Source organism: Schistocerca americana, chromosome X, assembly GCF_021461395.2.
Source record: "Schistocerca americana isolate TAMUIC-IGC-003095 chromosome X, iqSchAmer2.1, whole genome shotgun sequence".
In the NCBI taxonomy this organism is placed as follows: Eukaryota; Metazoa; Arthropoda; class Insecta; order Orthoptera; family Acrididae; genus Schistocerca; species Schistocerca americana.
The window spans coordinates 910383344-910403132 of NC_060130.1; the positions used below are offsets into that span (position 1 = coordinate 910383344).

General features: G+C 39.2%; 1 protein-coding gene across 1 annotated transcript in view; it reads right to left on the reverse strand.

Annotated features, from left to right (window-relative positions):
* Window positions 1-5266: 5266 nt before the first annotated feature.
* The window catches only part of LOC124555315 (V-type proton ATPase 21 kDa proteolipid subunit-like), a 44443-nt gene continuing 29920 nt past the window's right edge, over window positions 5267-19789 (reverse strand). The window contains exons 6-7 of the mRNA XM_047129190.1: window positions 16221-16336; window positions 5267-6211 (exon numbers count right to left, since the gene is read on the reverse strand). Of these exons, the coding sequence (XP_046985146.1) occupies window positions 6179-6211; window positions 16221-16336 (149 nt within the window). The 3' untranslated portion in view covers window positions 5267-6178. The remainder of the gene's footprint in view (window positions 6212-16220; window positions 16337-19789) is intronic.

Consider the following 19789-nt stretch of genomic DNA (forward strand, 5'->3'; position numbering starts at 1 on the left):
ACACATCCATGCCTGAGACAGGATTCACACATGTGACTGTAGCAGGTGCGCAGTTCTGGACTGAAGCGCCTAGAACTGCTGGGCCACAGCAGCCAGCTGCTCAAGCAAAGGTTAACAAAATATGACAGTGGAACAGACCAAACATTTAGGCACCAGAACATGTTCATTGTTTGTTAGTTTTCCTATGTTTAATTGCCTCTAAATGACAAATTTGTAACGTGTGTCACAGATATATTCTTACTTTGGTAGCTCATGGTCGCAATAGCGTCAACGCAGTTGCAGTGCGATAAGGTGTGCAGTTTTGTAAAAGGCAACACTTGTCTATTAACAAAACAGTTTAGACAAGGGTCACCAGCCCCCAGTGACCCTCGGAACAAGAACAAAAAATCACCACGACCTATATATTATCAGCTCTGTAGCAATCTGATTACATTCCATTAACTTAATATTTTCTATCACTGAACCAGAAAGATTCCTCACTACCATGTTCAATTTAACCACCAAATGGAACACTGCAGCACACTATATTGAATTACAAAATTAGCAATTAGTCATCACTACTGGAAACAAAATTAGCACATAGTCATCAGCACCAGAAGCTGCCAGCAGGAAAGCTTGTACCTCTGTACTAAACAACACTTGCTTTTGAGAATCTGAAATTGCTATTGAATCCCTATGACAGCACTCGAAAATAATTTTTATTTTCTGGAATCTGATTGTAGCTGAAACATGTGACCAATGTCCACAATTTTTAAATATATGTGTGTGTGTGTGTGTGTGTGTGTGTGTGTGTGTGTTGGTGGTGGTGGTGGTGGGAGATGCTGCCAAAATTAATCACTGTGAAGTAAAGTTCAGTTCTTTCAAAAATCACTCTCCAAAAATTTATTTCAATGTTTGAATACTTTTCTGAAGTAGGACTCCATATATTTTTAAAAAAAACTTTTTGCATTGATCTGCATTCCAAGATGTGCAAAGTTCTAACTTCAATTTCCAAAACTTGAAGATAGGCAATTTTAGACTGAAGCATGTTGGTATAGTAGGACATTTTATTTATTTCCAATATGGCAGTTAACCCTGAATGGTAGATAGTGATCTTACAAAAAAATTCTTGAAAGTTTTGTAGCCTTCATTTCATATAAGTTGGTATTCAATTGCTATCCCAGTTTTTGAATGTTCAGTCACATCCATAATCTGTCTTGTACCCAGCAGGCATTCTAAAGCATGCTCTTATAGTCAGTCAAGTAAGCAATACTTTCACATGTGAAATGCACAGGTAAGAAGTGAGTGTCAGATACCTCTTGTTTCCTGAACCACTGATTCATTTTAATGTCAGATCCTGAAACATTTTTCTGATGGTATTGCCAAATGGAGGGAATCTTCTGCTGTTTTGTCTACAGTGGCCGAATTTTCTTCCTGTCGGGTGTACTTCTCTAACAGGAGTAGCTTTTATTGCTGTTAATCATATTGGTACAGATCTTGTGGTTTTTGAGAATAATTTGGTGCTGCAAGTTATTCGGACATGACATGTTATCACATTTTATGATTACCTTTTGCATACTGCCTCTTTCAAGTGTGTGTGTGTGTGTGTGTGTGTGTGTGTGTGTGTGTGTGTAACAACAATCAAACATTACTGTATTTCTTTTGAATCATAGCTGTACTATCAAACAGTCTCCAATTCCTTCAGATTCATGACATATGAACTTAAAGTAATTTCTAGTTACTTTTTTTATTCCTGGAAATCCATATTCACATCTTGCCCTCAATGGAAAACAATCACTTGCTCACTATTTGAATGGCATATTTTTTCCTCCATGCTTCACTAGTCTTAAAGGACTTTTTATTTACATTAATTTCTTAAAAGACTCACATGCCATTTTCCTTTTCAGCCTGGAAATATTCTGAGAATAAAAAATATGTTTAACCGGAGTGTCTAACTTTGTGACTTTTTAAGTCAAGAATGTGCAGGATCTTGTAAAGAGTTTTTCTTCCTGAAGTACCTTACATCTCAATGCTGCAAGATAGAGAGTATCTTAATTTCAAATACATACAAAAACCAGACAGCTGTTCAGGCAAGCACAGAGCTGAACTATTACAAAGTTTATTATTTTATTCATACAGACAGCTTTATGTCAACAATTAAAATCCATGTACCAACATTTAATATTCACACATACAATGTAAAGTTTTGCAAGGTTTAACAAAATTTGCACATACACAAAAATCAACCATATACACAAACCAACAATAGCATATTGTGGCATAGACTGCACCCTTAAGGTTCGTTATCAATTCACATGGTACAGAGTTTATTTTTACACAGTTGGAAGACCAATACTGTGGAAACAGCTTTAACATGTATTTGCATGAATGACTAATGCCATAATAAAAAGAAAAGAAAATTTTAAATTCAGGTACATGAGAATGTAATGTTTGAAACGATTTTTTCTGGCCACTGTATCTTACATCAGTAGTTTGCTCACCCCTGTAAATATCAGGAATCTGGGAAGGAAGCACCCATAGCATGTATGAACTTCAGAAGCCTATTAAAACAGCTGCCACATCATAAATATTCATTATATTCCACACACACTAATTTTATTTGGGCAGCTTGATTTCAAGTTCCATAGAAACATCTACCACAGAAACAATCATGCTGACTATCACAATGCACAAGTAACAAATACCATGAGAACAATTACAAGCATGGTACAAGTGGTAGGAATGGATTACTCATCTGATCTGTATGTCTACAGATTTCCGTAACAGTCAGCTGTGCACTGACAATTTATACTTCATATTATTCAATAGTTTGTGTGTTACTATACTGTCTGCAAGTTGCAACTGTGCGTAAAAGCTGAGAACATTATTACAACAATTATGTACAGCTACCAGGCTACATAAATTCAACCCAGGTTCACTTTGTTGCCAAAATCTTTCATTACTGACACTGCTGACTTGCATTTATCTACGAGATATGTTTTCTAAACATCAACTACCATTAAATATGTCGGAAAGAAATGACCCTACATACATGTGTACTGAAGTCCATTAATAAACAGAACTATAATTAATTGTTGATGTAAATAAACTGCAATTTTTACTGAACAAGTATTTTAAAAACCCACATTTCTCCCACAGAATGCATAATTTTAATATCTGTTCTGCCAAGACGCAGGAAAGTCTACTTATGCCCCACACTATCTATCTACTCCATATCACTAAAATATTGAGTTTCTAATTTGATCCTGGGTGGAATATGAACAAACACTCACAGTACAGTGGAGGAACTGAGCAGTTGATAGGAAACAAGAAGTTTTTAACCTTACTTCAGATTATAAACTTCATAGTTTCAATGTTTAAAATGATCTTGTACAAGTTTTTCATAATATACATTACATACTTTAACAATGAATAGTACTCTCACCTTCGTTATGCTCATATGAAATGCTTGCAGGGTGTATCATGCGAACAGGCCATTAATCCAAAATCATGAATAGGCATTTCATCTGATTATGGGAACAAAATTACGGCTCAAGTCTTCGTCTGATGCCTTTCACAAAGGGCTGTAAGTACATAACCCAGGTGACAATCTCTCTCACCTCTTTTTAGCTAGTTGCACAATCAATGAAATTTAAAACAAAGTAAATGCATTCTTAGAAATGTACTCATGAGGAAAAAAAAAAAAAAAAAAAAAGAGGATCATGAATGTGGAAATCGAAACATTCATAAAGTTTAAAAACAATACAGGTTGTACAAATTATTTTCAAACAAAGATTAACTGTGTCCACAGAATCTGTAAGAGATCAGACTACATTTGTATCTTCATTTTCAATTGTAGTGTGATCCGACATGATTTAACTAGGAACAAACGAATAAAAACTTCAAAAAACTAACAGCACAAAAAAAACAGTACCCCGTACATTTTCTGATAAAAATCAACTGAAAATTGTGGGGTACTTCATCTTCTCTTGTAATTCATGATGACTACTGTATATCACCATTCTTCTCTCAAACTATTATTTCATTGTTCTTTTCTCATCTACAGTAATATTGTTTTTACTTAAAGGATTGTCCACATCTACAACTGTCTGCTGACAAATTATTGTACATCCAGCCAGCTATATTTTACTGGTAACACACTTACAATCTCATGTGACAAATTGTACAAAAATTAATTGGTAGTCATACTAAACATGCTCCCTGTCAAAATTGCAAAACATCATTCCAACAACTTAAATCTGCAGTTCATATATTGAGAGAGGAAAAATAAATAAATTTAAGATCAAAGGGGGGGGGGGGGGGGGGTGGAAGGGGGGGGGTTACAATATATGAAATCCAAAATGTGCACAATGAACACCCGTTTTACCCTTAAATGCCTCTTTTTAATACTGTTATAAGGCAAATATGCACTAAAACAGTACTTCAGACTACTCCACACCCTACATTTTATTTACAGTGTGTGTTCTTTAACTTGCATAAAAAATGTTAGCATTGTGTCTTATATGCTACAGTGCAGTCAACACACCGCTAGAATTTTCAGCATCTCCTCCCAAATTACTTCTACATAGAATTCATTCAACAGGTAGTTATCCGACTGCAGCAGAAGGCCTCTGCTCGAAATCTCAATTTTCAAATGACATTTCCTTTGTATCTGGACAGTTCAGTATATGTGGAAAATGTCAAGTTGTACTACTAAAAGTTGCTTTGTGGGTAAGATATGCCATTTATATATCTTTCAATTGTGTCTATAACACTTGAATGCACAGCTTGATGATGATGATAAAAGTAACTTGTCACATGAAGCACTTATATCAAATTAGAAACTCATTTACCACATCTTTTCAGATATAATTATTACATTGTTTGTTCAGTGTGGCAGTGCTTTTTTTAATACATCCTTATGGTTTCAGCATTCATGTTTTCAAAAGTGAACTGTCACTAGGTCCTATACTTAAAATTGCACTTCAATTTTTTTCCCCCAAAGCAATTTTCAATTTCAGCATAACTTTTTGGAACACAAGCTGAAGGCAAGAATTTCATTTGCTTCCTGATTATCTTCATCTGAAGCAGCAATCAAGTTACTTAGAAGCCTAAGATTAAACACAAAATTACTAATAGATGCAAAGCTCTGAGTTAAGCTTGGCAAAAATGGTTATTCTTACAATGTATGAGACAACATGCAACGTCAAATAACAAATTTCATTGATGACAATATTCTGTGGATGGCACCTACATGGTAGTACAGGAAAAAAAGATACACATAATCTTGACACCAAATACTGATATTGTAGTTTGAGAAATACATAATGGACAGTGAATCAGTACAACAAATAGTTCATGTATATGAGCACTATAAATAATATGCAGGTGACAAAACTTACAAAATAATGAATTCTGTGCAAGATAATATTTAACATCTGAATATGCAAGCAGGATAGAGGAGTGATTTGATAAAATTAATACAGGCGGACATTTGTAATGCCCTCTCATTCTCAACCCTGATGGAAATGAACTATATTAATTGTCCATTCCTCTATATCCCTACCACATCATCTTGTCATCAGCACACTGTGTAAAAAAACAATTTCATGTATGTCTTGTTTCCATTTACTTGTTTGCTCTAACAACCAAGAAAGTTACAGTTTGAAGAGCCTGGACAACAGTTTCTGCCTTAATTGTGATCACACCGCAAAATATTTAATACTGAATGATGCTCTAATTACAATGTGTATACTTCAACAATTATTCACACATTAACTATATTTCATTACCAAATCACCCCACATACTTCACAAGTATAAATTACACACACTATTCCGAGCTAGATTCATTAAATTAACACAAATTTATGAAATATTTCTGGTATAAACACTAGGTTCTTCTAAGCATAATTATGTATACAAAGTGAGACAGAGAGACTTCAAATTTGAAAACTATGTACATATGATACAGTTTATATCAGGAGTAACAATCACGCATCTATGTAATTGATTAAAATAATGTAATAACAAATAAATTTTCATTACATAATACTTATCTTCTCTACACCCACTTTATTTTTTACAAATATACAAAGCACATTCACACTTCTGTACACCAGCACCCCTAATTTATACATGAAGTCTCTGTACAATCCAAAAACAGCCATATTTCTTGTCTGCTGAAATGGATCACTTGTTTACTGCTTGTCCCCCATCTTTACTTTGGCAGTCTGAAATTAAAAATATACATAAATATATATTTTGAAATTCAAATTAGCTTTGAAGTGAGACAGATATACAGGTAGTAGAGCTTCAAAAAGGAATGCATTAAGTGAGACACTCTTCTGCATCTATATTCCAACTTATCACACAGACTGTGACAACACCTGGCACCAGTATTATTATCATCTTTTCTAGAAACATGTAATATTTACCCCTCTATTATTGGTGAAGTTGTGCACATGTGAAAATGCTTAAATGAAACACAGATTGGAGCAATATGTTCCTTTCTAATGAAAGTGTGCCTCAGATTTAGACTAATCTGCTTCCATGGTTTCACAAGTATTCCTGACATCTGAGCTACCTTAATGTATCAGGAAACTTTTAAGAGAAGATACATCCTCAGCTCAAAGACCATATCCAAAATAAACTACACATTGCACAATTCTCACATCACATAGGGAACCAGCCACAACCTCAAACAATACTGATCAGCTAAGCTACCCAGTTTAAATTTTTAATCAATCCCAGGTCTGTGTAACTATTCCTAACAATATTTTTATTCAAAATTAGCAGAAGAGCATCTTTGGAGTAGTAGTAGTAGCATTTGTTGACAAACTTTGACACCTTTCAGTCAAATGAGATGTGACAAGTATCATGAAACTACTACTACAACAATTTTATTCTTATAATCTTGTATGCACCACAAACACTAAGTCCACACAGAATTTCTGAACAAAGAGAGAGTGGAAAATGAAGACATTCAAGATTTACTTCAAACCTACACTATCATGTATAAGCAAGCAAAAATTTTCTATTATTGCTGGCAGTGTGTGTGTGTGTGTGTGTGTGTGTGTGTGTGTGTGTGTGTGTGTGTGTGTAGTGAGCACCTAAATGTTAATGCAACATGATCCTATGGAGTTAATCTTGTTTATACCACTATACAGTGGATTTTAACAGGAGTTGTTCATATTTGAGATCAATGCAACACTTACAGTATCATACTTTTAATGCCTGATTGTTGCAAAAAACTTAAGTCATTGTCCACATCAACTTCCTGAAGAAAATCATTTTCAGCAGTGGTATTCCCCTTCAAATGAATGGCTTCATCAGTTATGAGGAGAAACTCCCAACTGCTACAAAAAAATATTTGCACCTACAGAGGATGGCAATATACTGTAGACTATGGGTCAAAAGAGTTACTAAACTCCTATTTAATACAGATAAGTAGTGTGGCGACAAAAGGATGCTGCATCATGTTATGTAAAACTACTGAGGCATTACATGGGAGTTTCCTCAAACTTCCCACAAATCCTTACACCTAACAGTGAGAGCTTTATGGCCTCCTCCTACTTTCATAGGATTACCTGAAAGGGTAATACCGAAACTAAGAAAATTACGCGATATTTCCATTGTCAAGTTACCATGAGTTTGTAGTTTTGCACTGGTGGATCTGAAAGATGAAGTTTGTTCTAAACTTAGGAAAACCACTACAGAAATGAAGGAAATGTTGACACAAGATTTTGGAAGACACTTGCCTGGTATAACCATTTCAGAAATGTGTAAATATCAGCTTCTGATGACAATGCCTCTTGTCTACTTCATCAGGAGAATTGAACATGAGAAGGATTATGGCTCAAGTTTGTGCCACAACTACTTCAAGACAATCTGACGCAGCATTGTATGGAACTCTGCAGGGAACAAACAAGTACAAGACAATCCAAATTTACTTTGAAAGGTTCTAGAGGTGACAAAAGTTTGGTTTATGGCTATAGCCCTGAAACCAAGCAGCAGTCATCGTGAAGGAAGAGTCCTTCGCCATGACCAAAAAAGCTCAATATGTCAAGAGTAACAGAAAATCCTTGTTCATACACTGATGGGATTGTTCAGAGACAGATTGACACTAAAGCTCAAGAGAGTTCAATCATCATGTTCTTCCACAAATGGCTTGAAACATGAGAAGTAAAGTCCACAGACATCGTGGACAAATGACTGGTAGGCTTGTATGACATTATAGGACCACAAAGTCTAGCTTACTCAGGAATATTTGACAAAGAAAATCACCAGACTTAGCTCTGTGCGACTTTTTCCACTTCCACAAGATGAAAATTATGTTGAAGGGCTGAAGATTTAATACATTTTAGGAATGTCAAGCAGTCACACAGGGCACTAATCATAACAACATAAGCCTTTCAAAAGTGGCAGACTGCGACAAGTAGAACAGGCTATGGACTGCATTAATGTTGTTCATGTTTAGTGTTGCTGCAAGCCCTGGTAGCCTATATAAGGAGTGTGAACAGCATCAGATGTTGATTGATTACTGTGAAGGACGCAGATGCCTTGTATTGTGAGGTACAGTCTTATCAGCACCCATCAGTGTTGGAAAAGGGGGGGGGGGGCAGCAGCACATCACTGAATTTCCATTTGCACAGCTGGTCAAATCATGCAATATCCATGTTTGCAGGCCATTTGGATTTGACAGTGACTCAGTGTTGGACTCCATGTGAATGTGAGGGCATGCATACTCATCTAGGTTCCAGTCAACCACAACCACCGGAAGAGGGGTCACCATATTGTGCACCAAGCACATTGTAACCCCTTCATATTGGCAGCTGCCATCCGAGAACAAGTAATTGACTCCCTGTACCATCCCACACCATTGGTCAGAGACTAGCAGTAGCCAGACTAGGGAATTACCATCTTATGTGTAAGCTGTCGTTAACCAACCACAACACAAACAGCCAGGTTAGGAGTGATGCTGTGACCAGGGAGCATGGAATGCTGACGAGTGGCATTGCACTGTGTTCAGTGATTAACCACAGTTCTGCACTACCCCACATGACCATCATCTGGGAGTATGGCGACAAGCTGGGGAGAGGTCCCAATCTTCCTATGATTTGAAACAGCACAGCATCATTACTCCTGGCGTTGTGTGAGGAGCCATCAGGTATGGCTTTATGTCATGGCAGATACTGTCTGAGTGAACTCTGATGGCACAACAGTACATCAGAGACATTTGGCTTCCTCGTGTGTTGCATCTCGTGACAGGGTACAAAGTTTTAAGAGCAGCCTAGAAGAGGTAGAATGGGATGAAGTATACACAGAAAATGATGCTGATGACAAATTCAATTTATTCCACCATAAATTTGTCTCAATATTTGAGAGTCGCTTTCCTGAAATGTTATCCAAAAAAGTCATTACAAAGTCAAGTAAGCTATGGATTACTGAGGGAATTAAGATATCATGTAAGAGGAAGACAGAAATATATGGACAGGCCAGAATAAGTCAGGATCTGACATTACTTGCTTACTACAAAAGATACTGTAATGTTCTAAAGAAAGTCATTAAGAAGTCGAGAAGCTTGTGTGTTCTCACAGAAATTAATAATGCGGATGAAAGATTAAATCTATATGGAATATTATCAAACGGGAGATGGGGCAGCCTGACAGTACACAGAATACCACAGCAATAAAACTAAATGACGATGTTAGTGATAATTCACAAGTGGCAAGTATTTTTAACAATCACTTTCTGAATGTAGCAGCAAAAATAGGGTTAAAGGGTTCAGTTGAAGAAGCAAAAAATGTTAATGTCATTCCCCAGGATTTTAGGCCTTTAGAAATAGCACCAACATACCCCATTGAAATTAAGAGAATTATAAATACACTGAAAACAAGAGCTCATGTGGTGGTGATGGAGTCCAACAGAATTTTGAAGTGTTTTCTAATTCAATAAGGAGTCCTTAGTGATATATGTAATGCTTTGCTGGCAGAGGGAATTTTTCCAGACAGATTGAAATATGCAATTGTCAAACCTTCATAAGAAGGAGGAAAAGAGAGACTAAAATAATTGTAGACCAGTCTCATTGCCGACTTCATTTTCTAAAATATTCGAAAAAGTTATGTATTCAAGAGTAGTCTCACATTTAACTGAAAATAACTTACTCAGCCCGTCACAGTTCGGATTCGGCAAGGGTTACTCGACTGAGAATGCTATCTACACATTTAACCGTCAAACAGCACAAGCCCTAAATAACAAATTATCACCGGTTGGTATTTTTTGTGATCTTCCCAAGGAATTTGACTGTGTGGATCATGTCAATTTTAGAAAAACTCAGGTTTAATGGAATTGAAGGCTATACACACAGCTGGTTTGAATCATACTTAACGAACAGAAAGCAAGAAGTTGTGCTGAACAACAAAAATAATATTAGAAGGGTGGTAAATTCTAGTGAATGGGGAGTTATCACAAAGGGTCCTCTGCTGTTCCTTATTCGTGTGAATGACCTCTCACTTAACATTCAGCAAGCAGAACTAATACTTTTTGCAGGTGACACGAGTGTTATAATAAATCCCATTCCAGAAAAAGCAGCTGAAGATATTGTTAAGGATATCTTTCAAAGAATTATTAAGTGGTTCTCAGAAAATAGACTCCTTTAATTTTGAAAAAACTCACTATATCCAGTTCTGTACACCAAATAGTCATACTGACAATTGATGTAGCATATGAACAGGGCTCAGTTAACAGGGTAGATTTCTCCAAATTTTTGGGTGTTCACATTGACAACTTTAACTGGAAGAAGCATATTACAGAGCTTCTCAAACAATTAAGTTCAGCTTCTTTCGCTCTTTGTGTAATCGCTAGTCTTGGTAATAAACAGATCAGCCTCCTAACATACTTTGCATATTTCCACTCAATAATGTCTTATGGAATAGTTTTCTGGGCTAACTCACCACTTATAAGGGGAAGGCCTCAGACACGGCCAATCGATTCGGCTCAAATATGGCAGATCGCTTATGTACAACCTAAAACGAAGGAATCTAAGATATTTTGGGTCAATACCCCCGCGTTTTTGAGAAAACCACCACTAAAGGTTATGACGAGCAATCAACTCAAAATTGGCGGGATTGATAGATAATTGTAAATAGAGCATTTTCATCATCAGGTATGGGGTCCGCAAACGCAAACTTTTCCAGAAATCGAGGAAAGAAACTTTCACAACTGCCGCTTCTGTACCCCCATGGTAAACGCTTTTCGCCGACAGCAGCGATAGTCGCCGGCACGGTAGCTCGGCGTGTTTGGTCAGAGGGTTAGCTGCCCTCTCTAATAAAAAACTGAGTTAACGGCTCAACACTGAACTTGAATGGGTGTCATGCGACATCCGCACCTGCAAAAGTGAATCGAACAAAACAAGAACAATAAACAAAAAAAATAGCGCAATGGCCAAGGTAACTGTCTGGGATTCGGAGAACCCGGGTTTGAATCTCTAAGAAACCTAGCGGATGTTGTTCTTTTCCATTTGTATTTTTCCATATCTCAATTGATAGGGACAGGAGGGTCAATAAGATAAGTAAATCAATAAGGAATGATAATATTAAGGTAGGCAAATAAATTTCTCAAACGCCGAGAAACAGAGCTGCCTGCTTCCGGTAGTGTGCTGATAATGCATCTGTCTTGCAACACTTTTATAAACCAAAACACAGCATCGGTAACTTCCCGCTTGCCATCGTCTTTGACAGGCTCCCAACTACATATTACAGTGCTAGTCAAGTACATCCTCCATTATTCAGATTATGCACCTGAAAGATATGACACAACAAACAATAACTAGTTACTACAGCATAAACAGACGAGCTAATTACTACAAACTACATACAGTATTCGTCATATGTTACTTACGGAAGAACACTGTATTCATTCACAAAATGTATTTCATTTGGCGCATTAACGATGGAAAAATCACTACATGTATCCGCAAGGTTCGCGGCAGCCTAATGACTGAAAACAATTCTTTCCGATTGACCTCTATTATGCTCGTGCTGGACACCTTCACTCTTCCAGGTGCACAACTATGATATGACGAAGAGGCAACCGGGACAACTTAACTCTCCCCGCGTGCACTCTGTCCCGTGCCTAGCTGTAAACAAGCGTCGCGCAGTTGGCTATCTGTCATCCCTCGTGAAGAATTTGCAGCACTCTTACTTGGAGTTGTTTTCATGTGGCGAGGCTTAAAACTAATACTTTACTAACTCGTGGCGTTTGGTAAATTAATTTGTCTACCTTATCATCATTCCTTATTGATTTACTTACCTTATTAAGCCTCCTATCCCTATCAACTGAGATATGGAAAAATACAAACGAAAAGAATAACATCCGCTAGGTTTCTTCGAGATTCCAACCCAGGTTTTCCGATTCCCAGCCAGTTACCTTGGCCGCTGCGCTATCGGCACTGTTGGCGAAAAACGTTTACCATGTGGCTACAGAAGCAGCAGTTGTAAAAGTTTCTTTCCTCGATTTCTGGAAAAGTTTGCGTTTGCGGGCCCCATACCTGATGATGAAAAATGCTCTATTTACAATTATCTATCGATCCCGTCAATTTTGAGTCGATTGCTTGTCATAACTTTAAGGGGCGATTTTCTCAAAAACACGGGGGTATTGACCCAAAATATCTTAGATTCCTTCGTTTTAGGCTGTACACAAGCGACCTGCCAAATTTGAGCCGAATCGGTTGGCCGTGTCTGAGGCCTTCCGCTTGTTAGACACAAAGTATTGATTGCACAAAAGAGAGCAGAGAGAATAATTAGTGGTGTTCACCCAAGGACATTTTGTACGCACCTATTCAAGGATTTAGGTATTTTAACTGCACCATCAGAGAACATATATTCACTAATTAATATTATAAATATAAATCTGACTTATTCCACATCATATCGATAAAATAATCAGAAAAATGATATATAAAACATGACATAACTAAACTAAACAATATTTTGGTGCCATTTTTTAACGAGAATGTTGATCCACACACAGCTTGTGTCTAATGCAAGAATAAAGTTGGCAGGGATCAACTGTGTGTTATATACTCAACAGATAAGCATTTGTATCAGCAAAGCAACTTTTATTCATACTGAACTTTATAATAGGCTCCCACAACTTATACTCTGATAATCTGTGGACACACCTGCCATTAACTGAAAATTCTACAGTACATATGTACTAAGTTACTGACACTTAATTGCAAACCTACAAATCATCTTACATAAACCAGCCAGTCTCCACTTTACCAAACTGGTGCCTTACTAAGAACTGCAGCCTTTATCATGCCAGTTCAGGACTATTTTAATGAAATAAGAAAACTGTCAATATGGGCTGTTAAAGCACAGAACAATTATTTTGAGAAGAGGTTAATAATTATTAACTCACTAAACAATAAAAAAAGTAAAAACTATCAATGATTTTCATATGAGTGTTTGTGGCAGTATTCATGACTAGCATTTGTGACAACAGACACAAGACAGACAGGAATGTAGATTTTTGTGCAGCAAGTAAAATGAAAACTGCACATTAAGATGTGACATTAACTGTTTGAGATCCTGTCAGGACTTTAAAAACAACAGGGATTTTAAAAGCATATGAAGATTATGACATGGCATATTTCTTAAGATATTGTTTGGGCCCTACATCTACATACAGACTCCAAAAGCCACCATATGGTGTGCATGGGGGAGAGTACCCTATACCACTACTAGTCGTTTCCTTTCCTGTTCCTCTTGCAAATAGAGCAAGAGAGAGACGACTGTCTATGCGCCTCCATATAATCTCATATTCATGGTCCTTACGCAAAACGTATGTTGCCAACAGTAGTTTCAGTCTGCAGTCAGCTTCAAATGCCAGTTCTCTAAATTTTTTCAATAATGTTCCTCAGAAAGAACATCGCCTTCTCTCCAAGGATTTCCATTTGAGTTCCTGAAGCATCTCTGTAATACTGGCATGTCGTTCAAATCTATTGGTAACCTATCTAGCAGACTGCCTCTGTATTGCTTCGATGTGTTCCTTTAGTTCAACCTTGTATGGCTCTCAAAAACTAACAGTACTCAAGAATAGGTGACAAGCATTCTATATTTACAGATGAACCACACTAAACTGAAGTCTACCAATTGCCCTCCCTACCACTGGCCTCACATACTCATTCTATTTCATGTTTCTTTGCAATGTTACGCCCAGATATTCAAATGACTTGACTGTGTCAAACAGGACACTACTAAATGTTGTATCCAAACATTACATATTTGTTTTTCCTACTCATTCACATTCGCTTAAATTTTTCTACATTTAGAGCTAGGTGCCACACACTGCTGCCCACCCTGTCCACCAGATCATACATGTACATGAAAAATAACAGCAGTCTTTTCACACTTCCACAGGATACTCCTGATGATACCCTCGTCTCTGATGAATATTCACCACACCAGATTCTAAGGAGAGCATTCAGCAAGTAAAGCAACACTTTCTCAGCCAATTTTGTTTAAAAAATGGAATTTTTTGTGAGACATTGCACAATATTCTTGCTTCAGCCCCTATAGTTTCATGAAGTTCTGATAGATGGCAGCACTATATGTAGCCTTCAAAATGGCATCTGTAAGGGAAGTGCGTTCCAAGCAGAGAGCAGTCATTTGGGTTTCTTTTTGCAGAAAACCAGAGCATATCAGATATTCATAGACACTTACAGAGTGTCTATGGAGATATGGCAGTGAACAAAAGCACAGTGAGGCATTGGGCAAGGCATCTCATCACAAGAAGGTTGCATAAACCTGTCCAATGTCCCACGTGCCAAGCGACTGCATGCAGTTGCGACTCCTACAATGTTGGAACATGTCGACATCCATTCAAGATGACCAACAGATCACAATCAAATGCCTTCCTGTTCCACTGGACAACACTTTATTGATGCACCAAGACGTGGGTTCCAACATCAACCAGTAGAGTGGTACCATGCAGGCAATACAGGCCCTCCCCGTTAGGTGGCGTAATGTTGTCAGATTGAACAGCGATTATGCTGAAAATAGAGCTTCGTAGCCTAAAGAATGCAGAATAACGCGGTGATCGGAATCGTGAACAGAACCAACATGCTTTCAGAAAAAAATTTGTTGTTTCACTTATTGAACAGTTCAGAGTTGATCGTTGCACCATGAGGAAGGACATCAAACAGAATAACCCCTTGAAAGTCCTGGTACACCATCGCCATGACTTTACTGGCTTTTCCCTCGGAGAGAAGTGGTGTGGCACCACTCAATGGATAGCAGTAATCACAGCTGTGTGTTGCCCGCTAAATTGTTGCTATTATTACATTTCCTTCACTCCTAACCACCCATGCACAATTTCTTGCACGACTGACGTCTTGTTTAGATACGGTACGGTATTTCACAGCAGATACAAGTACTTTGCCAGAATGGTAAAACATTTCAATACAGGCTGTCAGCTTGAAACAAGGGTATAAACAAGGATGTCAGAATTTTAATTGTACCCAGACACGCACCTATTCGCCCAAAGCAAATCGACTGCCACAAATGTCTTGCTCCAGGACTCCAAAAAACACAGAAACTGCATGCGAAGAGATCAGGACTGTATGGAGGATGTGTATGGGCTCCCTAGCAGAAATTTTGCAGCAAAGTTTAAACAACTTTGGCAACATGTGAGCGCCCATTATCCTGCAACAGAATGCCACTGCCCGTCAACATTCCTGGGTATTTGGATGTAATGGCATGCTTCAGTTTTTGCAAAGAGTGTCCTGTGTGTGTGTGTGTGTGTGTGTCCGAGTAAACAACCAAAGTTTTCCTGACACATTCTCCATACAATCCCAATCTCTCCCCATGCAATCTCCACATTTCTGATGCAACCACCAACATCTTTCCACAAAGGTATTGAGCATCTTTTCTCACTGTGGGATAAATGTAGTAATGGTTATGGCGATTACTGTAGATGTGAAAAATGGTTTACTTTTTTTCCATGACTTATTTTCATTTGGCTGTCCCTTATATATTACAAAGTTACCAAAACTTATAAAGAACAAACATGTACAATTACTGGCATAAAATATATGCACAATGTCTGTCCCACATGAACAACATTAGTACTTGTTTGCAAATGTTGGTGAATGGTACTAACAGCAAAACATTTGACAGTTAACAAATCTCAGTTGATTAATACAGCTTTTAGAAAGCAAATTTCAAATTGACTCACCATATAAATTCCAACAATGAGTCCAAAAAGTCCAATAGCACTTCCAAAAATTTCTACGATCAAGATCTTGACAAATAATGCCGAGTTCGCAGCATCTGCTAGGGCCGCACCTGATCCTGTAAAATATTTGACACTCATATAGTAAGTAAACAACAAATGCAATGTGCTGAAAAGGTTTGACTTTGTGATCTTAAAAAGAGAAAATCATCATCAAAGTGAAGCTATGAACAAAATTTTGAATTATCTGAAATGTTTAGCCCATTAATCAGAATTTTACACACACTGTTTTATAGTGTTTTAGTTCTTTTCATGACAGTTCTGAAGTTCACGTATACAATGCAACCAAAACTTCATGCAGCTTTATCTGACAAGCAAACTTTATAGTAGTGCTCTCAGAGAAACCTGCCTACATTCAAGTGTTATCAGTGAGAAACTTAATCTGAATATGACACCTTATGTGCTAAACAGGTCACAGTTTTTTTGCAATATTAAAGATATTGGTGTATCACAGACAGAATAGTAAGACCTATTTTTACAATAAATAAGACACTCAAACGAAATCATTCACATCTATTCATCAATGTCCCCACATTCTGATGGTTGGTTGGTTTAAAGGCGGGAGAAGGGACCAAACTACGAGGTCATCGGTTCCTTCTTCCTAATAAAACAATGCCACAAGTGTGAGAATAAAATGGATGAAACATTTAACACAAAACAGAAAGAAAGGAAAAGCCACAAGAACAAAGGGAAAGGCAACGAACACTAAAAGAAACAAAAGAGGACAAGAAAACAATGGAGAGATGCTAGAAATAGAAGAGTAAAACATAACAGCAGATTACAGTGGCTGGCCAACCACGAGAATAAAAAGGGAAAGCCAGCCACTCTGCAACACATTAAAACCACCACACTAAAAGCACTAGGGTCAATGACACAGAGGGGACAAAGGACATGCACTAAAACCTACATACAAGTATAAAACTCACTCTCACGGATAAAACGTAAAACTAAAACTGATGTGGAGGCATTGTCGCCCAACACCGAAGGCAGGGTGCTGGGAAAGTGAAAAGTCTGCCACAGAGCAGCTAAAAGTGGGCAGTCCAGCAAGAGGTGGATGACTGTCATTTGGGAGCCACAGCGACACTGAGGTGGATCCTTGCGACTGAGTAGGTAACCATGCGTTAGCCACAATTGGCCAATGCAGAGCCGGCAGGAGAAATGACTCACCAGGGCATGACCGGATGTACTCAAGAGCACGAGATATGGCCACCAGCTCTGCAGTAAAAACACTGCAGCCAACTGGCAAGGAGTGCTGCTCAATATGTCCTCCATGAACATATGCAAAGCCTACGTGACCATCAGCCATTGAGCTGTCAGTGTAAGCCTCTTCAGAGCCCCGGAACATGTCAAGAATCGAGAGAAAGTGACAGTGGAGAGCTGCATGGTTAACGGAGTCCTCAGTGCCATGCAAAAGGTCCAGTCGAAGCTGTGGCTGAGGCATACACCATGGAGGCGTACGTGAATGGACCACAAGTAGAGATGGTATGGAGAAGGACTCCAGTTCAGAGAGTAGGGACTGCACGTGAACCGCAATCGTTAGCCCTGATCTGGGCCGCCGATGCGGGAGATGCACTGCCGTGGGCGGGAAAAGGAGACGGTAATTTGGATGTTAAGGGGAACTATGAATGTGTGCTGTGTAACTGACAAGCAGTTGCGCACGTCTGATCTGCAGAGGAGGGAAATCAGCCTCCGCCAGTACACTGGTCACCGGACTCGTCCTAAAAGCTCCTGTCACTAATTGAACCCCACAGTGGTGCACAGGGTAAAGTAAATGCAATGCTGAAGGCACTGCCAAACCATAAACCACACTCCCATAGTCAATTCAGGATTGGACAAGGGCTCTGTAGAGCTGCAACAGCGTACAGCGATCTGGACCCCAATTGGTGTTGCTCAGGCAATAGAGGGCATTGAGGTGCTGCCAGCACTTCTGCTTAAGCTGATGAAGATGAGGGAGCCAAGTCAATTGAGCATCAAAAACCAGTCCTAGGAATTGATATGTCTCCACTACTGTGAGTGGATCGTCATGAAGGTAAAGTGCGGGTTTCAGACGAACAGTACGACGCCGACAGAAGTGCACGACACACGACTTTGCAGCTGAAAACTGGAAGCCGTGGGCTAGAGCCCATGACTGCGCATTGTGGATGGCTCCCTGGAGGTGCTGCTCAGCAACTACAGTACTGGAGCAGGAGTACGAAATGCAGAATTCGTCTGCATACAGAGAAGGTGAGACTGAGCCCAACAACTGCTGCTAGACCATTAATGGCCACTAAAAATAGAGACACACTCAATACAGAGCCCTGTGGGACTCCATTCTCCTGGTTATGGATGGAACTATGGGAGTCACCAACTTAGACATGGAAAGTACGGAGCGACTGGAAGTTTTGGATAAAAACCGGGAGTGGTCGCCGGAGACCCCACTCATACAATGTGGCAAGGATATGATGTCGCCAAGTCATGTCGTATGCTTTACGTTAGTCAAAAAAGATGGCAATCAAGTGCTGCCATCTGGAAAAGTCTGTTTGGATGGTAGACTCCATGGAGCCAAGATTATCAGTGGTAGAGCGACCCTGGCAGACGTTGCCCTGTCATGGGCCCAGCAAGCCGCGTGACTCCAGGACCCAATCCTACCGCCAACATACCACACGTTCCAGCAGCTTACAAAGAATGTTGGTGAGCCTGATGGGCTGTTAGCTATCCACATCAAGTGGGCTTCTACTGGGTTTGAGCACCAGGACGATGGTGCTCTCCCGCCATTGTGATGGAAAGTTGCCATTGCACCAGATCTGCTTGAAGATGACAAGATGATGGTGCTTGTAGTCAGATGACAGATGTTTAATAATCTGGCTGTGGATGCGATCAGGCCCAAGAGCTGTGTTGGGGTAATGTGCAAGGACACTAAGGAGCTCCCACTCTGTAAATGGGGCATTATAGGATTCACTGCAGCGTGTAGTGAATGAAAGGACGTTCCCTTCCAGCCGCCGTTTGAGTGTGCAAAAGGCTGGGGAGTAATTTTCCAACACAGAGGCTCGAGCAAAGTGCTCGGCAATCACGTTTTCATCGGTACATAGCTTTCCATTTATGGTAACACTGGTGACAGCCGTTGAGGTCTGGTACCCGAAAAGACGTTTCATCTTTGCCCAGACTTGGAAAGGTGACGTGTGGCACCCAATGGTGGAGACCTATCTCACTTATGACACTGTAGAGCTCGCCAACACTCCTTAATTGCTTCAGCAGCTTCCGGAGACCACCAAGGGACTGCCTTACGCCTCAGGCACCCTAAAGAGCGAGGGATCACGTTTTCTGCTGCAGAAACAATTGTACTAGTCTCCTGCTCAACCATCACATTGATGTTACTGTGTGGGGGAGATTCAGTGGTGACAGCAGAGGTGAAAGTTCCCCAGTCTGCCTTGTTCAAAGCCCATTTGGGCAGGCGTCCGTGTGCCTGACGCTGCTGCAGTGACAGGAAGATGGGTAAGTGGTCACTACCACACAGGTCACCATGGCTCTCCAGT